Source organism: Strix aluco, chromosome 7 (assembly GCF_031877795.1).
Source record: "Strix aluco isolate bStrAlu1 chromosome 7, bStrAlu1.hap1, whole genome shotgun sequence".
NCBI classification, from domain to species: Eukaryota; Metazoa; Chordata; class Aves; order Strigiformes; family Strigidae; genus Strix; species Strix aluco.
The window spans coordinates 3,857,787-3,878,059 of record NC_133937.1 but is presented as its reverse complement, the minus strand read 5'-3'; the positions used below and the strand labels follow the sequence as shown (position 1 = coordinate 3,878,059).

The 20,273-nt window shown below is 44.4% G+C and overlaps 1 protein-coding gene across 1 annotated transcript in view; it reads right to left on the bottom strand.

Annotated features, from left to right (window-relative positions):
* Nucleotides 1–88: 88 nt before the first annotated feature.
* SGPL1 (sphingosine-1-phosphate lyase 1) overlaps nt 89–20,273 on the bottom strand; it is a 32,151-nt gene continuing 11,966 nt past the window's right edge. Inside the window, exons 4-14 of the mRNA XM_074830227.1 lie at nt 19,198–19,345; nt 17,471–17,550; nt 15,854–15,982; nt 8,768–8,856; nt 7,497–7,602; nt 6,915–7,013; nt 5,696–5,845; nt 5,199–5,437; nt 4,426–4,572; nt 3,279–3,399; nt 89–3,180 (exon numbers count right to left, since the gene is read on the bottom strand). Of these exons, the coding sequence (XP_074686328.1) occupies nt 3,040–3,180; nt 3,279–3,399; nt 4,426–4,572; nt 5,199–5,437; nt 5,696–5,845; nt 6,915–7,013; nt 7,497–7,602; nt 8,768–8,856; nt 15,854–15,982; nt 17,471–17,550; nt 19,198–19,345 (1,449 nt within the window). The 3' untranslated portion in view covers nt 89–3,039. The remainder of the gene's footprint in view (nt 3,181–3,278; nt 3,400–4,425; nt 4,573–5,198; nt 5,438–5,695; nt 5,846–6,914; nt 7,014–7,496; nt 7,603–8,767; nt 8,857–15,853; nt 15,983–17,470; nt 17,551–19,197; nt 19,346–20,273) is intronic.

Below are 20,273 nucleotides of genomic sequence, written 5' to 3'. Positions count from 1 at the left end.
CTGTGCATGAGCAAAGACCAGGAGCAATAGGTCCCCATTCATTCAAATGAGCACTGAAACAGAAAAATAAGAGTTCAATGAGCCTAGATAGCTAAATGCACCATTTTAATACAAACTAGGCCCATTTTCACCATCTCTTCGGCTATTTCAGCCTACAGTTTTACAGTGGCAAATTAGAGCAATACAGAATACTGCCATCAGATAAACTCGTCCCATTTGTTCATTAAAAAGTCAATGTGAATTTATTGGGCAAGGTATTACTGTGTTGTACGCAACCCTTCCACTCCCCCCTCCCCCAAGTCATCAGAAAAGTGCAGATGAAATCCATGGCATGAAGACACACATCTCTTCTTGGTCCATCCCACTGGATATTCTTCAGTCTAGTACCTACGAGCACGCAGATCCCTTGGGAGTGCTTTGTACAAGCAACAGATTTAGTGTCTCGCTCGGAAAACCCAACAGTCAGAAATCTCGCAGGAATTAATAGTTGCGAAGATCCCTCCAGGTCTAAAGTACCATCCAGTTCCAGATCATAATCCAGTCCATAAAATTCTTCTTGTCTTTTAAATAATTATAAAGCATGTTAATCACATCATTTTTCTAAGACCATTTGGCATGATAAAGGAGATGCAGATGCCGTTAGATGACAAGGATGAAGACTACACACCAGTAAATTACAACGGTCTGACCAGATTACATTTACAGTATAGAACAAATACACATAAAAAAAGTAAACCCACAGATACTACTAGTAAGTGAAGCCCAGAATGGAATACATTGACTTACAAATAACAACTTCAAATACATCCAAAAATGTGAAATGGAGCACTGATCTGTTAGATCCATCTACTTCCTCGGAGGAGAATGCAACCAGGGAAGAGGAGGGAGTTTTTCTCTCCTTAAACCCACCCCACTCCATCACCCCCCTTCTTTTAAAGCAGAAACAAAAAGAGTACCTCCCTTTTTTGTTTTGTGTTTTTTTAAAATCCCGGTTCAAAAGAGAACCATCACAGTAGCCAGACACTTAAGACTGTCTCCAAAGTACAGCAAACTCAGAGAGGCAGCAACAGGTCACATTGGCAAGACGTTAGCAGAATAAATAGGTCCAACATAAATTCTGACTGCCAGAGCTGGTAACACCATCAAGAGACTATCAGGCAATTCAAATGCGATGTTTGCAAAAGGGCTCAGAGACAGGCAGAAAGTCATCAATTTAAGGGCAGATGGCCAAAATACTTTTGTCTCCTAGCACTGAGAATAAGCCTGTTAAAAAGCAAGAATCCTCCCCACAATCACGGGGCCCAAGGCTGCACTGGTTTGTGCAGTGGCTAGTAAGTAACCTTCTCATTCGGTTTAATTATTGTGCAAGTTGTGTGCTTCAGCGGTGTTAAGCCAGTGAGGGTCAGCTTCGGGCTTAGAAGCCCGCTAGAGCAGAGACAGATGCCTTCAGGCACCCTTTACAAGACACTGCAAACATGGCACGATGTCTTCTCCCCAGTGCTGAACTCTGCCTGGGAAGCCCTCAGTAGCATGCAAAAAGCTGAGAGGAAACACATGGGAGAGCCCTGCAGGAGTGACTCCACCACTGTTTAATAACTCAAGACATTCTAGCTTGTCCTTAAGGCCACAACTGCCCCACAAGCTGCACTGGGAAAACTCTCACCATAAAAACAGCAGAGAACAGGAAGGATGAGCCCATATGCCCAAGGCTTGAATACCTCCAACTTGCTGCATCCTATCGTCTACCTCTCAGAACTACACCAGCATCTTTGTAATACTGTGAAGGGACTTGGCTCAATACAACTGCTATTCTACCTTCCAGGCAAGCATACTTTCTCTGAGGCCAGTCTGCCTTTGAGGTTTGTTTTTTCAGTATAGTACCGTAAGGAAACAACCGTAGCAAAGGTTGCGGTCAACAGCTGAACCCTCAAATCCTCCCTGGCGTCCCACAAAAAAAGCCAGAGAAGCGTCAAGGCACAGTGGTGAATGCCCTTTTGAGAATGTGCCTTAAAAGAATCAGTGCAAAGAGCAGAGATTACTACTATTACAAAAGTCACCTTTTTATACTAAAAGATCATGGTAAAAAAAGGTCAGCTTTGGCGCCATCCGTTTGCACATGAAGTCCCTAGCCACGCCACGCGCCAGGGCCCGACCGACTCTGCTACAGCATTGTGAGATAGTGCAAACCCTTCAAGTTATGAACAGTGAAATCACTGTTTTGCACATCCCTCCAGAATTGTGCAAGGTATGACAAAAGCACTCTAGGTGGTAAATGCATGTCTTTTAGAAGAGGCAGGGAAGCAAAACAGTTACTACGTACCTAGGATTTTCAGTACCATCCAGTTCCTCTCCCTACACCACCTGCTTGGTTTCTACTTCTGCTGTTATTCAAACCAAGAGATTCCAGAAAAGGATTTCTGTTGGGTTTTTTTTTTTTTCTTCCCCTCAGCAGATATTGATTGCAGTCTCACTGAGATCTCCAGAGGGGATTTCAAAGAGAGTACATGACCATCTTTCCTTTGCCAATTTATCGGCTCTGCATTACAGAGATATAAGGCTCCCAGCACAGTCTGTTAAATGCAGTAGCTTGGAGGAATACTCAGAAGAAAACAAAATTTTCAATTTATTTTCTACCTTCAACTTCTGGGAAGATTGAAGCTTTGGAACACAACACGAGAACTCAAATCTAACACTTGGCTGGACACCGTCTGAACACCAGGTCTGAGAAGAAACAGCAAGGAACGAAGTGACATGCAGAATACCTGAGGAATTTGGAGTTGTGGAATGGACATTCAATTCACCATCAACAGTCATGATGAAAATAGGCAGGGGGAAGGGAAGAAAAGCCCTAAAACTGAAGTTGGGCATGAAAATAACGTGGATTTCGGAACAGACTTAGACGGGGAAGGAAGTTTTCAAGATCAAGCTGCCATCAGACCTGCAATAGTAGGAACAAAGGCTTACTGCAATCTCTTCCCCTAGGAAGCCTTTAGAACCACCCCAGCACTAGCTGGCGAGGCACCGATTGTTGCGCTACAGTCAGTGGTGGCCAGGAGAGCCGTTCATGTGCTTTTCACTGCAAGGAACATCCGTGCTGTAGAGGCCATCCAAGTACGCCTGAGAAATCTCCGCTACCAAGCTCCTGTCTGGGACGGACTGGGCCATTCCATAGATGGCTCCCTAAGCAGAGAAGAGGAGGTCATTACACAGGGTCGTTAATGCCGTCAGAGAAACACGCGCACCCCAAATGTACCCTCGCTATACACCGGCCTCCTTACCATGCCTGTGGTCTTGGCGCTGAGGTCCTTCATGATCTCCTCAATGCTGTCTTTGACATCTTTCAGGAACTGTTCAGCAACACCGGACTTTGTGTGCAACTGCGTAATGCAGAGATGGATGCTGGGCAGGCAGAGGAGAGGGGAGAGGTTAACTATCTCAGGTATGTACAGCTCCACGTTTTCTGAGCAACCAACAGCAATTTAGTTCCTTCCTGGTCAGTGACCGTGTATCTCCTTAAAATAACATTTTAGCAGTATAATGGGAGAGAACAATCCACTACTTTCCAATTAAAGGTAACCCCTGCAAAATACTTGCTAGAATCAAGCTGCAAAGAGTTCAGCTCTTGTTTTACAAAACAGCAACTCCTCCTTCCTTCCTGACTTCACCATACACAAAGGCCCTAAATTTTCTCCCCTCATTCCAGGTATACCTCTGGTGAGAAAAATGCAGCTGCCTGCAAGCACAGTGATCCGTGCCATCATTTCCCTCCCCTTCCTCTCCAGCTTGGAACCCACAGTGTGGAAGTTAGCACCCACCAGAAGGAAGAGGGCTACTCGCACCTCTGAGCTATCACTTCAGGCTCTCTAGACTTCGCTTCACGCTAACCGCCAGTCCAAAATTTTTTCAGTGCAGTTACATCTGAGAGCATTTTCCCCTTTTACACACAGAAAAACAACAACTACCCACTTAAGAAAACCCTGACAAACATTAATTTCACACCAGGCTGGAAAGATCACTGAAAATGATCAGCCCTTCACCGTTCTTTCAACTACTTTCATCTTCAGTGGGCAGCGGGAAGATACTAAAAATAAATAAATAAATCTACAAACCCTCAGTTAACTAACATGAGATAAAGCCCTGGCTATTTATATTTTTCTGCTTGCATTAGACAGAGGTAAATAGAAAGGGAGCCTCAGATACGTCCTCTGCCAGGCTCATTAAAATTACTGTTGCCTTATCCTCACTGCAGTAACTGCTGTGTATCAGCAATTACAAAAGTAATTCCTTCTCTGAGGAGGAAAAGTCTACATACAATTTACCAGATATGAACACCACTCAGCAAATCACGACAGCTACATGGCCTGAATGTGACCATCTTGCACACCCCGGCTATGCACATCGCTCCACTGGTCTCCAGAAACTCACCTTGATGGGAACTGTAGGACATTTAAGTTCCATCCTTTTGCAGCTAAGAAATTAGATAATCGATAAATGTCAAAAGCGTTCGAACCGATGGAGAGGACAGACACCTCAGGTTTCCCAAAAATGAAGATGCTGTCAATTTTTCTCAACCTTGAAAAGACAAAGGAGAAAAGTAGTGACTGACCAGGGTTACAGGGGCCAGACATTCTGTCCATCCATCTGGAGCCTTAAAGGAAAAGCTACAGAAGGGACAGATGACAGCACATTCCTACCAAAAAATCATGCAACCAGCCCAAGCCATTGGGACTTGCAAGAGGACTCAGGTCATTACAGGACCTTAAAGTCAAGTAAACTCAGGAAGAAATGGAAAAGAGGGAAGATGGAGAGGCAAGGGAAGACAGAGAAAATCAGCTTATCAGCTCACATAGCAACACAAGCACCCCAACAAGAGAGAGTATAACCCTTCTTTTGTCATCTTGAGTGAGTCCTTCCAGATCCTCCCCCAGCCGTAGCTGATGCAGAAGAAACTCTCGAAGCAAAGTCAGCTAAATAAAGGTGCCTGCACGCCTCCTCCCTGTGCCTCTCACCTATCTGGCACAGGGCAGCACCTGGGCATAAACAAAGCAGCTTCTCCCATAACTGCCCAGCAGACCCCTACCCAGCAGGTAACATGCTATAGCTCCTCCAGGAAAAAACAGAAGTTGCAAGAGAAGCAAAAGCAGTTTGGGAGGAGTCCGGAACAGGGTTAAAGTCAAAATGCTAAGGCACGCACGTACTCTGATTCGAGGAAACGAGCCGTTTTAATGATCCTCTTCGTAGCCTCAACGTAGCCCGATTCTCCTATGTGCATCAGAGTTGCCCAGCATGCAGCTATGATTCCGCCAGGCCGGGAGCCCGCCACGGAGGGTGAGGCGTATATACCCCCTTGCCAGTCAGGTGCTATAAAGAACTGGTAGCTCCTGTACTTCTTGTCGCTGTACAGCACCACTGAGGAACCCTTGGGAGCATAGCCATACTGCAAGGGGCACAGAAAGCATTAAAAAGCAGCAAGAGGGCACAGGACCACATTCAAGCACTCACTGCATGCAGTCACCAAGATCCCATTTGCCCGTACTTTGGTGCATTGCACAAAGCATCCAAATAGAGCAGCCCCTACCCCCACGCTTCAGCACTCCTCCAGTTAGCAGAGCAGAAATGGCCAAAGGCAGGGACGGCATCAGGAATCACTTCCCAAAAATGAAAGCACTGGAAGACCTTTCACCCCCCTTCTTACCTTGTGGGTATCAGCAGAAATGCTGGTCACACCTTTTACACGGAAGTCAAACGGACGCTTTAGAGGGAACCCTGCCTTGTCCATGAAAGCAATAAGAAAACCACCCAGGCAGGCGTCGACATGGAAGGGGATTTTGTACCTCACCGCAAGCTGCGTGAGAATAAGAGATTCTGGTAAGTAACACGCAACCAGGCAAGAAAATTGTCGTTGGGGCACCCAAACTCCAGTCACCAAAAGGTACTCTGCATTTCACAATTAAATGTTTCCTGGACCGTTCTGGAGCATCATGCACTCTCAAGCCGTTGAGGACAGGAGATATGGAAGGGCTGGCTGCTTGTGGGATGCCTTCTCTGCCTTCCACATGTGAAGATTGCCCGTGAGAGGAAAAACAACCGCATTTTGGCAGTTTGCTGTATTTGCCAAAGAGATGTGACAATACGGTCTGAAAGGAGTATCTGCAACAAAGTGTAAGGGCATGATCCAAATGAAAAGAAAGTCAAGAGGCCCTGGTTCATTACAGACAAAATAAGTTAACTGGAGCACAGAGAGGAAAATCGAGAGGCGTGTTTGAAAAGTAAGATCCCAGCCCTTTGACTCCTACTCCCCTCCACACATTCCTCAGACTTCTGCACCAAGCTTGCTACAACCAGTAGGTCCTAAATCAAAGTCTTTTTACCAGGTGGATTATTTTGCTGTTATTTCCTTTCAGGTATCAAAGAATGAGCCCTTCCGGTTGGTCTCGCAGTGGGTGCAGCAGAGCTCTAAGTCACATACACGATACACACCCTCAGTTATAGAAATTTACGACACAGACCTGAGAGTTCAGAGACAAAGCATGAGCAAAAGACTTGCTGCTTTGCCTTGCTATGACACACCACATGCACTAGCTCATGTCTAAAATCCAGTCTCGTGCAAACAGCTTTATGATAATGCCCAGAGGTAACTTCTGATATTTAAAGTCCACCTTCTCACAGCAGTTACAGGGCATAAAAAAAAAAAAAAAAAAAAAGGACCCATGTTCCTCCTGACTTCCCAGTTGTGTCCTACACACCCTGCTGTTAGCTAACACCTGATTTGAGGACTGTAATACCCTCCCAACCAGTCTGCTCCCCCCACCAGAGGCACCAGTTGGCATCCTGGAACGCCTCTGCTCTTCTCATCCAGAAGGACATGCTGGTTTTATCACTACAGCACCCAGAAGTCCCAGAGGCACCCCTACCTCTGCCACCTCTTCAATTGGGTCCATAATTCCATGGGGGAACTGGGGAGCGGAACAGACCAGCATAGCTGTGTTCTTCGAGATAGATCTCCTCATTGCCTGAAGATTTAAAGAGAGAAGATGCTCACATTCCATTTACCAAGTGCCATCCTACCAAAAAAGATAAAAAGTGAAAACATGCAGTGTCTGGTCTTAAAAACCACCACACAAAAGCCTACAGAAAGCAAAGCTATGAGCTACAAGCATCAGCAGACACCAACTGAGTCATTTAACTCATGCACTTGAAAATACTAGAACGCTTTTGTTCACCCTCATCTGAAATCCGGGGCTATTTCTGAAACACATAAATTATTTGATTCTAAATTAGTCACACAGGACAAAGGAATGGTTTATATCCAATTATTTCAAACAAAACCTTATCTCCAATTGACAGGCACTTACTCCTGTCGTTTTTCCTTATTCCCAGGAAGCATTCATCTCTCTCTGTGCGCTGACTTGCTACCTGGATAGATAAATTTCCTGCTATTTGCTGTACAATGCCAATTTCCCACAGAAAGAGTGCTGTGCTGCCTGAAGAGATACCTGAACATCCACTTCCATAGCCTTGGTCAATGGTATGTGAATCAACTTCAGTCCAAAGTAGTGTGCTGCCTTATCAAACGCTGCGTGAGCACTCACCGGGACCAACCTAGAAAAGGAACAGATTGCATATGTCAACCCAGGCAGCACCTAAGCCTTACCATGAACAGGAGGAGAAAGAGCAAAAAAATTCAACCTGTAGCTATTTCTGTGTAACAGACAGGTCACAAACAGGCCAATTGCATGTTTCAACTAGTCAAAAATCATACAGACGGAAAGAAGAAGGAAGTTGGGAAAAACACAATCTGGGATAGAATAGAGGCCACATGCTGTTCTGAACTAAAGTGATGGACACTTGATCTTGAACAACCCAAGATTAAAATAATTCTATCTGACTGCATGGTCTTCTGTGAACCAGGGACTAGAATTCCCAAGAAAGCTAATTTTTTGTCATATCAAACGATATTGTTCCCTTTCCAATCAGCCACCCTCCCTGTGAGGGGTGTATGAGACAATACAAAAGGGAAGGAGCAGCATAAATACACCAAATGAACTTAACATTTGCTGTCTCCCATCTCTAATGGCAGTGGCTGAACAGCCTTAATTAACCTTGTTCTCTGAGGCACCGTATCTTTATCAGGGCCTTTAACAGCATGCAAAAATGTTAGACAGGGAAGAAAAGAACCGCAGGAATTCAGCAGAAGATGAACACCACAGCATTTCAACTCTTTTTATATTTTCCCCTTGTAAGCAATTAACCAGAGAAATATTTTTGATGCACCGTCTAGAAAAAAGAAGCGTATTAGAGCAAATCCTCTATTAGCAGGGTAATGATTAGCACAATTTCTCATTTCAGATCCAGCCAGCCCCAACTTTAGTCCCAGAGTTTTCAGGCTAAACCCTCTTTGATCTGAATAAATCAAAACCCTTAAACACTTCAAAGGGCCTGACAATCTGTGCTCGAGAGGGGCCCAAAGCTGATAAGAGCAAGCTCTGTCTAGAGCAGCACACAGGTATTGCCAAAATACATCTGCACAGCATAGCTACCACAGCCCCCCAGCAACATTCATGCCTCCCAGGCTGCTTTAAAGGTTCCTATGCTTTTGCAGCACTTCTTTCGACCCAGGTTTCTCTCCTTCAGACACAGGTGGACAAGGAGGAGGTGGTAATGAGCTCTGAAGGATTATTGAGGTCTAGCAGCCACCTCAACTCAGAGGAACAGTAAATTCCACAAGCCCCCAAAGCAAAAACCAAGCTGCAGAGCTACTGCTCACATTTCTGGCTGTTTGATGCCTCTCTCGTAAGCCAGGTCTCGGTACGCCTTGCAGGCCATCAGAATGCTCTCAGTTCCCCCAGATGTCATCTGTCGTGAAGAAAAGAAGCAAACAAGAAAAACAACCACTTACATGGATGTTACAGAAGAGAAAAGGAAAAAAAGAAGGATGCTGTGGCAGCATCCCTGCCCAGAGATGTTTCAGAGGCAAGAGATGCACAGGACAACTCAGGTTTTCAAGGGCAGCAGAAGCCACTGAGCAGCTCAGGGTAGCTTTCTAACATTCCGCTTGGAAGTGTACATCTAAGTAGATGTCAACTCCTCTATTGGGCGGGGGGGGGGGGGGGAAGAGAGAAAAAAAAAATATTCAACTCAAAATCCTAACAAGAGGGGACCATACTGCACAGTCACTAGCTGGCACACGCAACCACACCTCACAAAACTACTGGTACATACTTAGGTCTTGATTACCTGGGGATTGTTTATCTGGATTACAGATTAATTAAACCACGTACATGGAAACAACAAAGTTGATTCTGTATTAAGTCAACTCAAGCCCAGCAGGGTCTGGAGCGGTGCCACGCTGAGGCACAGAGCCAACTCAGGGTTGGCATCACCCGAGATACAAAACCTTCCCAGAACCTGGAGCCTGCGGAGCACAGAGCTCTCTCCCACCTTCTCTCTGCAGAGGCCAGGCTAGGTCTGGTCAACACCAGGCCAGAGTCTGTAAGTCCTCAAGGACCCAAGAAGTTCTACACCAGGAAGAATTTCTGCATCACTATCCCCAGCAAGTCCCTCAGTACTCACACAACCCACTACCTGTGCTGGCCCAGCCCTCTTCACCCTGTCCACAGCAGAACAAGGGGGTTTGCATCAGGAGGTGGAAGAGAGGAAGGTAAATGCACAAGCTGTTCGATCAAGTTTACTGCTGCATACTAGAACTCGAGAGCTGTTGCAAATAAATAAATTAAACTATTTACAGGAAGAAACTCCTCAAGTGGGAGGGCTGTCTGTTGTCAGCCAGCCCTTTTGAGTTCTGACATGCAGGGGACAGAAAAAGTGTGTGGGCACAAACCTTCCAAAGTAAAATTTTAACCTAGTAAACCGCAAGGTTCGTTTTTCAAGTAGCCTGAAGGACTGACCAACTGCTATGCTGTGAGAGCTGTAACTTGAGGATAGGGGATACCTGGGACAGATACACAGAAGTGCAGGTGAAAGAGAGGAACCAAAAGCTACTCATAGCGCTTCTGGAGGACTAATTTTGATCCTCAGATCTGCTGAACCAACTGTGATTTCCCCTTTTAACCTCTTCCTCCAAAACAATAAACATAAAAAGGATGCAATCACATTTGCATGCCTTATGACATCTGCTAGCCTGCGTTTTTCTTTGTTTTTTCCCAGCTGACATAGTTTGCAAAATGCAAAGAAGTGTGACTGTATGACAGTGACTAAACATTAAGTACAAGAGATAAGGAACAAAGTTCACAGGCACATAAAACAGCCTGACACATTTGTTCCTAACATGATCCAAGTTAGCAGCAGCTGCTGCCACAGGCAGCGTGGAAGTGACTGTCACACCACAGACAATTTCTGCTTTTTTGGTAGTTTAAAAGCAACAGCTGTCACAGATAAAGCCTAACAGAGCTTCATACTGGATAAAGAAATCATTGCATTTATTGTGAAGCAAATAGATGGTAGCAGGAACATAATGTCCCAAGCGTTTTATGGGCTGTGTCATTCACTTCTCAACCTTCCTATGAAATGATCTGTTAAGTTGTCAGCTATTACCTTTGGGGAAAAAAAACAGCTGGTGTAACATGGATTGCCTTCCTACTGCTGGGTGGGAGAAGAGGAATGGGATTATTGGATACTTGTAACACCGCTTGCAACATTGCTTACAATACTGCAAAGATTGTGAAAACTTTGCTACACATGATTTGGGAATCTCGGGATTCACATTACTGAACACCGCCAACACTTTGTGCCACCAGGCCTACCCCTTGTTGAGCAAGAAGTCCCTACCTCTACTCTCATCTAAATAATCTGCTCTTCAAAGAGCAGCTTCTGTACAGTCTTATTTCAGTTTTGATCTTTCCACCAAAACACCAACATCTTCCCCTTAACATATGACAAATCTTTCTTCAAAGTCTGGCTTATCACCTGCATGGAAAGGCTGAGCCACACGCAGTTTTCAGTAGGTCAGAGTCAACACTTTTCAGCAGCTGGTCAGATGCAGGTTATGGAACAGCATCCAGGACAGATACTTCTCTCAGGCACCAAGGCTGGCATGCAGATGACCACACAGAAAGCTTGTTCAGGCAGCTGACAATCCACCCAAAAAGCTGAATTTCAGCCAGATCAGCTTGCTTAATTGGCCCACAGTCGGCACATCAGTACCAACACGAGTATCTGTCACAGAGATGCACCAGAGCAGCTTGATCTACAGCAGCACCTTTAGCATAGGGCAGCTACAAGAGCAAAAACCCTTTTGGTCCACGCGGTTTATACCTGCAGAGGGAGTTCGCTCCTTTACAGGAGGCTTTGTCAGCTCAGCTATCAACAGCAAACTCTGCTATAGCCAGGGCTTGAATCACTGTCACAGGATACAACTTCCCCACCGCCTGCAGCCTGCCGGCAGCTGGCCAACACACAGTGATTCAGCACCGGCCAATGGCTCACACAAATATTTTTTCCTCTCCTCTAAATGAAAGTTCACAGGCTCAAACAGTGTCATGGGGAAAAGGGGCTGGAAGCAGGCATTGTTTTAAGCAGCTTTCCAACCCTGCACTATCTTCAAAAGCCAGGCAAAGTGCGTGAAAAAAGGCAAGCAAACAGACTTTTTTGTTCTTGATTTATTTATTATTTTCCAAATGGGAGGGGAAAGGAGAAAGTGCAGGGAAAAAATATCCCTCCTGCTTTCTAAACTCAGCATATCCCTTCTATTGTCCCCTCCCTCCAAACCCTAGTGCTCTGGAACCTCAATATTAAAACAGCAGTAAGAGGTATAGTCCCTATTCTAGGATCTCTTTAGCCATGCCACTTGCATGTCACTGTCAAACTGTCAGACAGAAAAGAACTACTTTGGTTTTGGTCTCTAATGTTTGGCTTGCACTTTCACCTCAGGAAACACATCCATTCAGACCCTAGAGACAAAGCTGACCAAAAGTTTCACTGAGCTGAACTACCCCATGAATAAAAAAGCAAACTACAATTTATTTCTAAGGCAGCATTAGAGTAAAAATATACCACAATCCACTACAGTCATAACGTAGTGGCAGACTCACATAAAACCCCTGTAAACCTGTAGGTTGTAAATTCCACTAGCTGTCTCCCTCAAGGTGACACACTCATCACTACAGATAAAATCTGACAGATCTGCAGAGTTTAAGCCCCCCAAGACACATCACTCATATTTCGCTGTTAAAGTCCTACTTCAGATGTTCAGCCAGCACTACAACAAAGTTTGGAAGACCCAGAATTTGAGGGGAAGAGACAAGATGGTTTCTACAGGAAGCTTAGGTTTGCATCTGCTGTTTTGCCTCCTCTCCTGTCCTCAGCTGCAGAGTAAGTGCAAAGAAGAATTCATAGAGATTGACGTCCAACACACACGCGTGCACCCCCCACACACAATTTTCTCCTGCACTTCAAAGCTGCCCTTTGTTTTTAAAGTTCAAAAAACTACTGAAAGAAGGAAAATCATTGAAGCTTGCATAAAAGCGGTGGTTTCTCCCAAATTAGAGGGGAAATCCACAGAGTCAGCAATGCAAAACAAAGCACCTTGTGAACAGGAACACATGCACACATCAGACAAGAACAAACTCCCCCATTCCTCCTCTATGTGCTGAGCTTAATTAGTCCTTCCAAATCATTGCAAGAATGTGATTAGAAACTCCTGGGAGCCAAAAATCACCAATTCCTGTCTCTTTGCTCTTGAGTAACACGATTAAAAGTAAGAACAAAAGTAGTAATTAGTGAGAAATAGGAAGCATCCATCCACTGCTGAAAATGATTACTTTTAAAAACTGTTTAAAAACCTGAAACATCTCTCAGTGCAATTTAAGGCAAATGGCATGCCTGCACACCCCCCACCACAAGGGCATTGTTAGTGCTTTTATGCCCATGTTTAAACTAAGGAAAATTACAGCCCCCAGGTCTCAAACAAAGGCAACTTCTGTAAATAATGCAAGCTCCTCATCTGATTCAACATTCAGAAATCTAAAAAGACATGTTTCATTTTAGCATTTATTAAACAGAGGGAAAACCTTCAAAGAGGAAGCAGGGGACTGCTCTCCAGAGATCCTGCTTAGGACGATGTCCACATGACACTGGGCAGGACCGTGTAGGGATCCCCAGGCTGATCCCCTGGGAACAGCACAAACGTGTCACTGGGCTGCTTTTCCCAGACTGAGCAGCAGAGTATTAGCCCCAAAAAGCGCTGTTCTGCAACATGTTGTGTAAATCAGAGCACAAAGGAAGTGAAATTGCCTCACTGAGAAGCACAGACAGAAAATTTTGGTGTTTTCCACATAGCATGGCCATGACGACAACTCTCCAGAAACCCCAACAAGCTCCACCAATCTGCCTTCAGGGACCTTCACCAGGCACCAAAATTGGACAAGCAGTCCCAGTTGCTCAAATCAGGTTAGTAAATCCAGTGGACAGGGACCTGGCACTGAGACACACTGCTTCTCATAGATAGCAGTGATGAAATTCAGAAAAAAAAAAAAAAAAGCATTTGTTTTAGTTTTCAACACTGCAAAAGTTGAACTGAGTTAAGCCAGAAGCCTTCTCAGTAGAAAAGGGCATCAGCATCTCCTGAACAGATCAATTTAAAGATAAATATAACTCTCAGCCTTGCACCCTCCCTGGTTTAGCCATCTCTCTGTTTTACAGCCTCACCAGTTACTGAAGCATAACTGCGGCTGTCTGAGCAACCAGCTACAGGAGGGCCTTCCAGAGACAGAAAACACAGCATCAGTTTGAAAAAATGCTCTTTTTAAATGACTTTGTAACTGTCCAAGCCTACAGAAATACTTCTGAAATGTTAATTTGTGTTTTGGGGAGAAGAAAATAAGGAAGTCTTTGAGCCCAACTACTTAAAGAGCCTGTGCCCTCTATATATCCACCCACACGTCTCCATCAATGATTAGCAACTCTGGACGCTTCACAGTCAGGAAGAGCAACATGGGAGGAAGACAAAAAGTCCACTGGAGAGACTCGTTTGGACAAGATAATTACAGGGATGCAATTAATCTTCTGTTTCCGGCCAATCAACTTTTCCACACTCCCTCTCATCCTGCAAATTTGACTGTTCAATCAGCTAGAACGTAACTCCACAGCCGGTTCCATGCTTCCCCGTTTGCTTTGCTTCTGTTTGAACCTTAGCCACAGTTTTGTGGCACAATCCTCAGAAGAGAGGAGACAGAGGGAAAAGCAGGATTCCCCAGAGAGCATCTGCGGAGGTCTCACATTGGCTGTGATCACTGTCTTATTGTTTTGGAGCATTTTTTTACCCATTCTGAACTCCTCTTAGGCAATTCTACTTTTAAATTTCAGTGAAAGAGCACACAGGGACAAGGTTGACACTTTTACAATACATTTTACGTAACAAAAACTGAACACACACGTTGCAGGCTTCAGCAAGCAAAGTTCTCCAAGCATACGATAAGTGCCATGGAGCTATCTGACTGTTGCATCAATTGACATCTCAACTGTTGATAAAGCTGAGTTTCAACAGCTTTAGACCCAGCCTCTTCCCCACTCCAGGGATAATCTCACCAGTGTTCTCAGCACTGCAAACCAAGAAGGAGATGAGGCGAGGTTAAATGCTTTTTATAAGCAAAGAGGCACGTTCCTTCTCTAAACTTGAAGATGGCACAAGGAATACAGTCCCGAAAAGACAAGTCAGGTCACAGGGTGCAACCTCCTGCTATCAAAGGCAATCACGTCTTATACTCCCAGACACTGCACAGTCAAGTTTTATCTTCCATCCCGTTGGAGTTTGGTCCCAACTACACCTACTGCAAGGCTACTCCAGTACTTACCTCCATAATGCAACCAAGCATCCAACTGTCAGATTAAGCGCATTCAAGGCCAGTTCACCTCATAAGCTCTTGTGTCAACACTGCCTTCCCACAGTGATCTTCAGCCCTGCCTATTGTATTTACAGACAGCAATCACCTCCCGCCCTGTCTCTGAAAAGCCTCATCTGATTCTTCTCACAAATGGAGCTACTTCTTCACAAGTTATTAAGCAGCCTGTTTGTATCCCAGCCACACCTGACCCCCATGCTAGGAGACAAGACCTCACTGTCCTTCGCACCATGTAAACAGAGAGGTAATTTGGCCTAAGGAATTCAGGATCCTTACCAAAATGGTAAAAGCAAGAGAGAGGAGCGTAAGCAGCCATGGCTCATTTTTACAACAATAGTTCACCACGCAACTTCACATCTTCTGCTCTTTGACCAACTCTGAAAGCATCGGTTTAAGAATCTGGACTCTTGCTAGACACTCCATCGAGGCTTTAAAATCGGTTTCCACCGTAGTACACTGGAAGGCCACACAAGCCTGGAAAGACAGCTTTCCAGCTGGACAGATGACAGTACGTGCCATGCCTGCTTGATCACCAACACTTCAAGCTGCTTGTTGGTGACTAGCCAGCCAGCCAGCTGGCCTCGTCCTCAATCTTAGCATTCTGGCAGGCTCACAGATTTCCAGTTCAGAGATTAAAACTGAGGGGAGCTACTCAAAGTGACACCGCTTGGTTTGCCATCCCCCACTGACAACCAGCCAGGCTATATTACACTGATTCACTTTTCCAACTGCCATCAAGCCTGTATCATTTAAGAGTGAGAAAAAAACTGAAGTAAATGGTCTTGTCTAGAGAACTACGTCCCTGAGTTAAATTGTCTCTCATAAAGCTTCAGCAAGAAGAGCAATTAGCAACAGTCTTCCACATAGCTACATTAACATGGCGTATACCAGAATGAGCTTGACCTCAGTCTCAGCTGGATAGCAGAAGGTACCTTTGCACTTAAAGTCAGAAATATCCAAAATGTTCAGGGGACACTTGGAGACAGGCTACTTACAGCACCACAAGAGTTGGGGCCCCCGTGGAAGAGTGTACAGGCAATCCTCACTACTTCTGCTTCCATCTTCCTCAAACCAGGGAATATATCAGGATGGAGAGGATTACTCCAGGCAAACTCTTCATATACCTTCAGAAAACAAAGACAGAAAGTTAGTCTTGCAGATGAAACACTAGATTATCAGCACAGATTTGGGAACTCACCATACACACTGTATAAGCAAATTATCTTCATTTAGCCATAACAATACTGCAGATCAACCTGGACTTAACTCCTGCTGCAAGTAAACACCACAAGCTGGGAAACTCTGGGTGAGGGGTAAAAAAAAAAAAAAAAGAAATAATTTGTTTTTCTAGGGTATTCTGGTCTCTGGAGTGATTTTATAACGTAGCAATATTTCTTGTTGTAAAGACAAGTTTAATCATTTGGCTATTTTTTAAAAGGAACACAATATGCACCCTGTGATTACTTTACACAAAACAGGCCAAAAAATTTACTTTGCAGAACTAGTTTTCAAGTTTAGGGGAATTTTGAAGCAGCTAGAAAAGCACAAATGCCCACCACAACAAAAGCAGCTGTGGAAACCAGTATTTCATGCTCATTCTGCAACCGTGGACTCACAGGATAAGGCTGGAACAGGCCAGTTCCGACCTCCTGCAGTTGAGATCAAAAAGCGACTGCAGGGATGTTAAAAGAAATACAGAAGAATAAACCAGCAAATAATCAGCACAAACAGGGGGAATGTTTCCACAACACTCAATCCAAGCTGAGGCCCCTCTAGAAAGGCTGCACTGAGCTTTATGTTTCCCCAGAAGTGGCAAAGAAAATGTTAACGCGTAGAAGAAAACAGCAATAGCAACCACCAAACAGAGCTCATTACAGCTGTTATAAAAGCTGTTCCCAGGAGCAAGAAGGCTAGACTTCCCTTTCTAGCAAAATACCTCTTGAAGCAGATATATTTGAAAACAGACCTTTGGGCTGTTTAGGTTATTTTTCCAACCTTCTCAAAGGGAAAACTTCCTGAGTAGGTAAACAGACCTAACAAAGACACCACTGAAGCATGCCAGTGCTCCATTGTTGTAAGATTCGGACTGCACAGGAACGCCAAAAAACATTTTACAAACTTCTTTTTTGCTTAAACCAAGAGGAATTCAGTTTTGCTCAGTGAAGCTGTTCCAGCCTCCCAAGTAACAGGACAGCCATGGATGCTTTCACTCCAGCCTGCAGCAAAGGCACATCTGTGGGGGGAGCTTGCTGAAGCTGATCTATGGCAATTTTATGCCTCCTACCACTCCCTGAATTTGAAGGTCAGTACCAGTTTCCAGTTTGCTTGTAACCAGCAACTTTATCTCATCTGGTTGGATCCCAGTTATCTCTACACAGTGTTTTCACAGGGACTGTCACTTAGCCAGCTTTACACCGCCCAAATGCTTTGCTAATAATTCCCCTTCCACCTACATTTAACCCTAGGCTCTGTCTTCATAGTTGGGCAGTCTTACTTTCAGATCTTCCCTATTTATTTTGAATGATGCTGGAACAGTGTTGAGGGGTTTCTGGTCACCCTGAAGACGCTAAGGATATCTTCAAAGATGCAAAGTTAGACTGCTTGCACTCTACCTTCACTAGCAGACGGGTGAGCTTCTCTTCACCACTGTACACAGTCCCAGAGACTTTCCCATCCTGCCAGCGTACGTCTCCTGAAAGAGAAGGAAGAGCGTGCTACTTGCAGACACAGCCACTTTCAGAAAGCACGTAGAAGTGCACAGAGAAGTCCCCTCACCAGTTCTGCAGATGAGCATTCAGCTTTTGAGATGTCACTGATGAGGAACAAGCATGATTTTTGTGCCACAGAGATAGCTGTGTGTAACGCTAAGCCTCTGGCATCGTCTACCCCATGAACTTAGCAAACTGCAAGTAAATGATGACTGAAGAGTCAGCACATAAACAACATCTAGCTGCAGCAAGCAGTTATATTAATATGTAATCCACTTAATCCCCACTCAGTCTCCCCAGACTGCTGTCCAATCAACTGAACTCTAAAGTGGCTAAAGTTAAAGCCACTTTCAAAGAGCACCCATCACCACTGTAAGCTGAGAAGAGATGGAAAGGCCAAGCTTGTATTGCTAAAACCTACAGTGTCGGGCACCTCAATTAAATTTCACCTAAAACAATATGCTGCTGAAGCTTTAACAAATGAGAGCAGGTGGAGGAAACAGCATCAGCAATACAACCTGTTGAAAAGTGTTTGAACCCACTGTCCAACGTGATGGTACTTTACCAAGTAACTTTCTGCCTCCAAACACCCCAGCAACGTATTTGCACTTGTTTGGTTATTTGTTTCCTCTCCTAACTGTCAGTCTCCTTCATAAAACTCAGTGGCATCAGCTTCACAAGCGTATATAAGGTGAACATAGTCACAGTGCAACCCGCAATTCCAAGCAAGTTTTAAAGGGGAGTGCACATGTGTGGGAAGGAGGGGGCCACAGGAAAAGAAAAAAAGGAAAGAAGAACCCAAATAATCATTTGAGGGAAAACACAGATGGAAGCTACATAAGCAATACATAAAAGTAGAAAAGAAGGACGTTGTTATATAGGATACTTGACTTAGAAACTGTGTTTCTGAATTTGGAGTAGATGCACTATTCTAGCAGAAAATTCAAGGCATTTCTCAAATTTGGGATAGAAGCAGAGTAGTCGTATCTTCTCTGGACAGCAAGTCACCCAAATTTGGTCATTAGGAGTAATAGGCACGCAAATCAGGGTGGAGATATTTACATGAGCAAGGCAACTCTAAGTTTCAGACACTGCTTATACGGACTGAAGCCAGCAGAAGAACATCATGACTTTGCCTTACTTAAATAGCATTTTAAAGGTGCAAACCATTATGACTTTGATTAAGAGAGAGAGAGTGTCTTGGAAATTCCCTAAAAATCCTTCTTGGAAGATGGGTTCTTTTATATAGAGTTTTCCCTGCGGCTTCACAGAAGACACATTTCTGGTAAAAGTCGAACATCAAGGCAACCGCTCGGAAATGTAATCAAAAATGCATTCAAATAACTTCCTCCTTATTTCTCTTCTCCCTACCTCTCCCATCATCAGTGTAGAATTCTTGGGGAAGGAACAGAATTTCAATGTAAATACCCAAATAGAGTATTAGAAGTCATGAATACTGATCTTAGTCACTTCCAGAAGGAAAACAGACAAAAATTTGCAAGCAACATCAGGGAAGAAATATTTAAGATGAAACCATGAGCAGGAGTCATTAGCACTCATTTAAGAGAGTAAGTCTAATGTTAGGTCTGAAAGAGACCCACCTCTACTGCAGTACAGACTCACATTCATACCTTTTGAACTGTACTCTTTCATCTTCTCCAGTACTTCAGGCTGGCTCATGCCTTGCTCTGGAAGCGCTTTGATATAATCCTTTTCATCTTTCAGGAAGGATAAACTGGAAGTGACATCATTCAAGGCTTCATCAATCTTCTTTTGAATCTAAAGAGAAAAAAATCCTATCAGCAGAGGCGCTGGCCATATTACACATAATTGTTGAGTGCATGCACAATTGAACCCACTAGCTCCATCCATACTATTGAGCAGAATAGATAGGAACTGTTTCAGCTCTATGACCAAAAAGCATAGCAGAGTCCACAGCCACAGGGTTCAACTCCTCCTTCCTACCAACCTCTTCCTCCAAAAACAAGCTGTCTGGCATAGTGGACTGGCATACACCAGTCTCTAAACCACACTGGGAATTGCCTGTGGAAACGGGAGCTGGCACAGCCCAGAACCATGCCAAGTAACCAGTATGGGCAACTGAGAGTGGCACTTGGGCCACTGCTCAGCTGTGCTTCATTTAACAGCACAGACACCACCACCACAACAGTCAGACAGAGCTTCTTTACTAGGTATCAACAAACAGTGGGAGCTTTGAGGCCCGCCCTTAACGCTTCAAAAAACAAAGCTCAAGGCAAAAATACTGCATTTTTATTCACAGAACCTTTTTAAGTCAGTTTTTAATTTGCAGAAGTCTTCAGATGCATTCTATTTTGTACCTTGTCCCCTCTGCCACCATACACACAGCTAAGAAACTCACGAAAATAGAGAGAAACAATAAAGAAATCTCCACTACAGACACAGTTAGGAGATTTCTTTCTTCCCACCCAGGCCTTACGTTCAGGAGGCCCAGACTTCTTCTCACAACACATTCCAGAGACTCTTCTTCCAGGCAACACAGGTGTTGAGATATCATCAGCTTTAAAGACTTTTGGACATTGGAATGCCTCAAAGTCAAGGCCTCCTGTAAGCAACTGATAGGTTATCAGGTATCAGCCTACCAAAGAGCAGGAAGAGTACAAAGACAGGACACACCAGGAGTCCTCTGGCACAGGAGAGCTTAACAGCGCTAGCCCTGAGAAGGTAA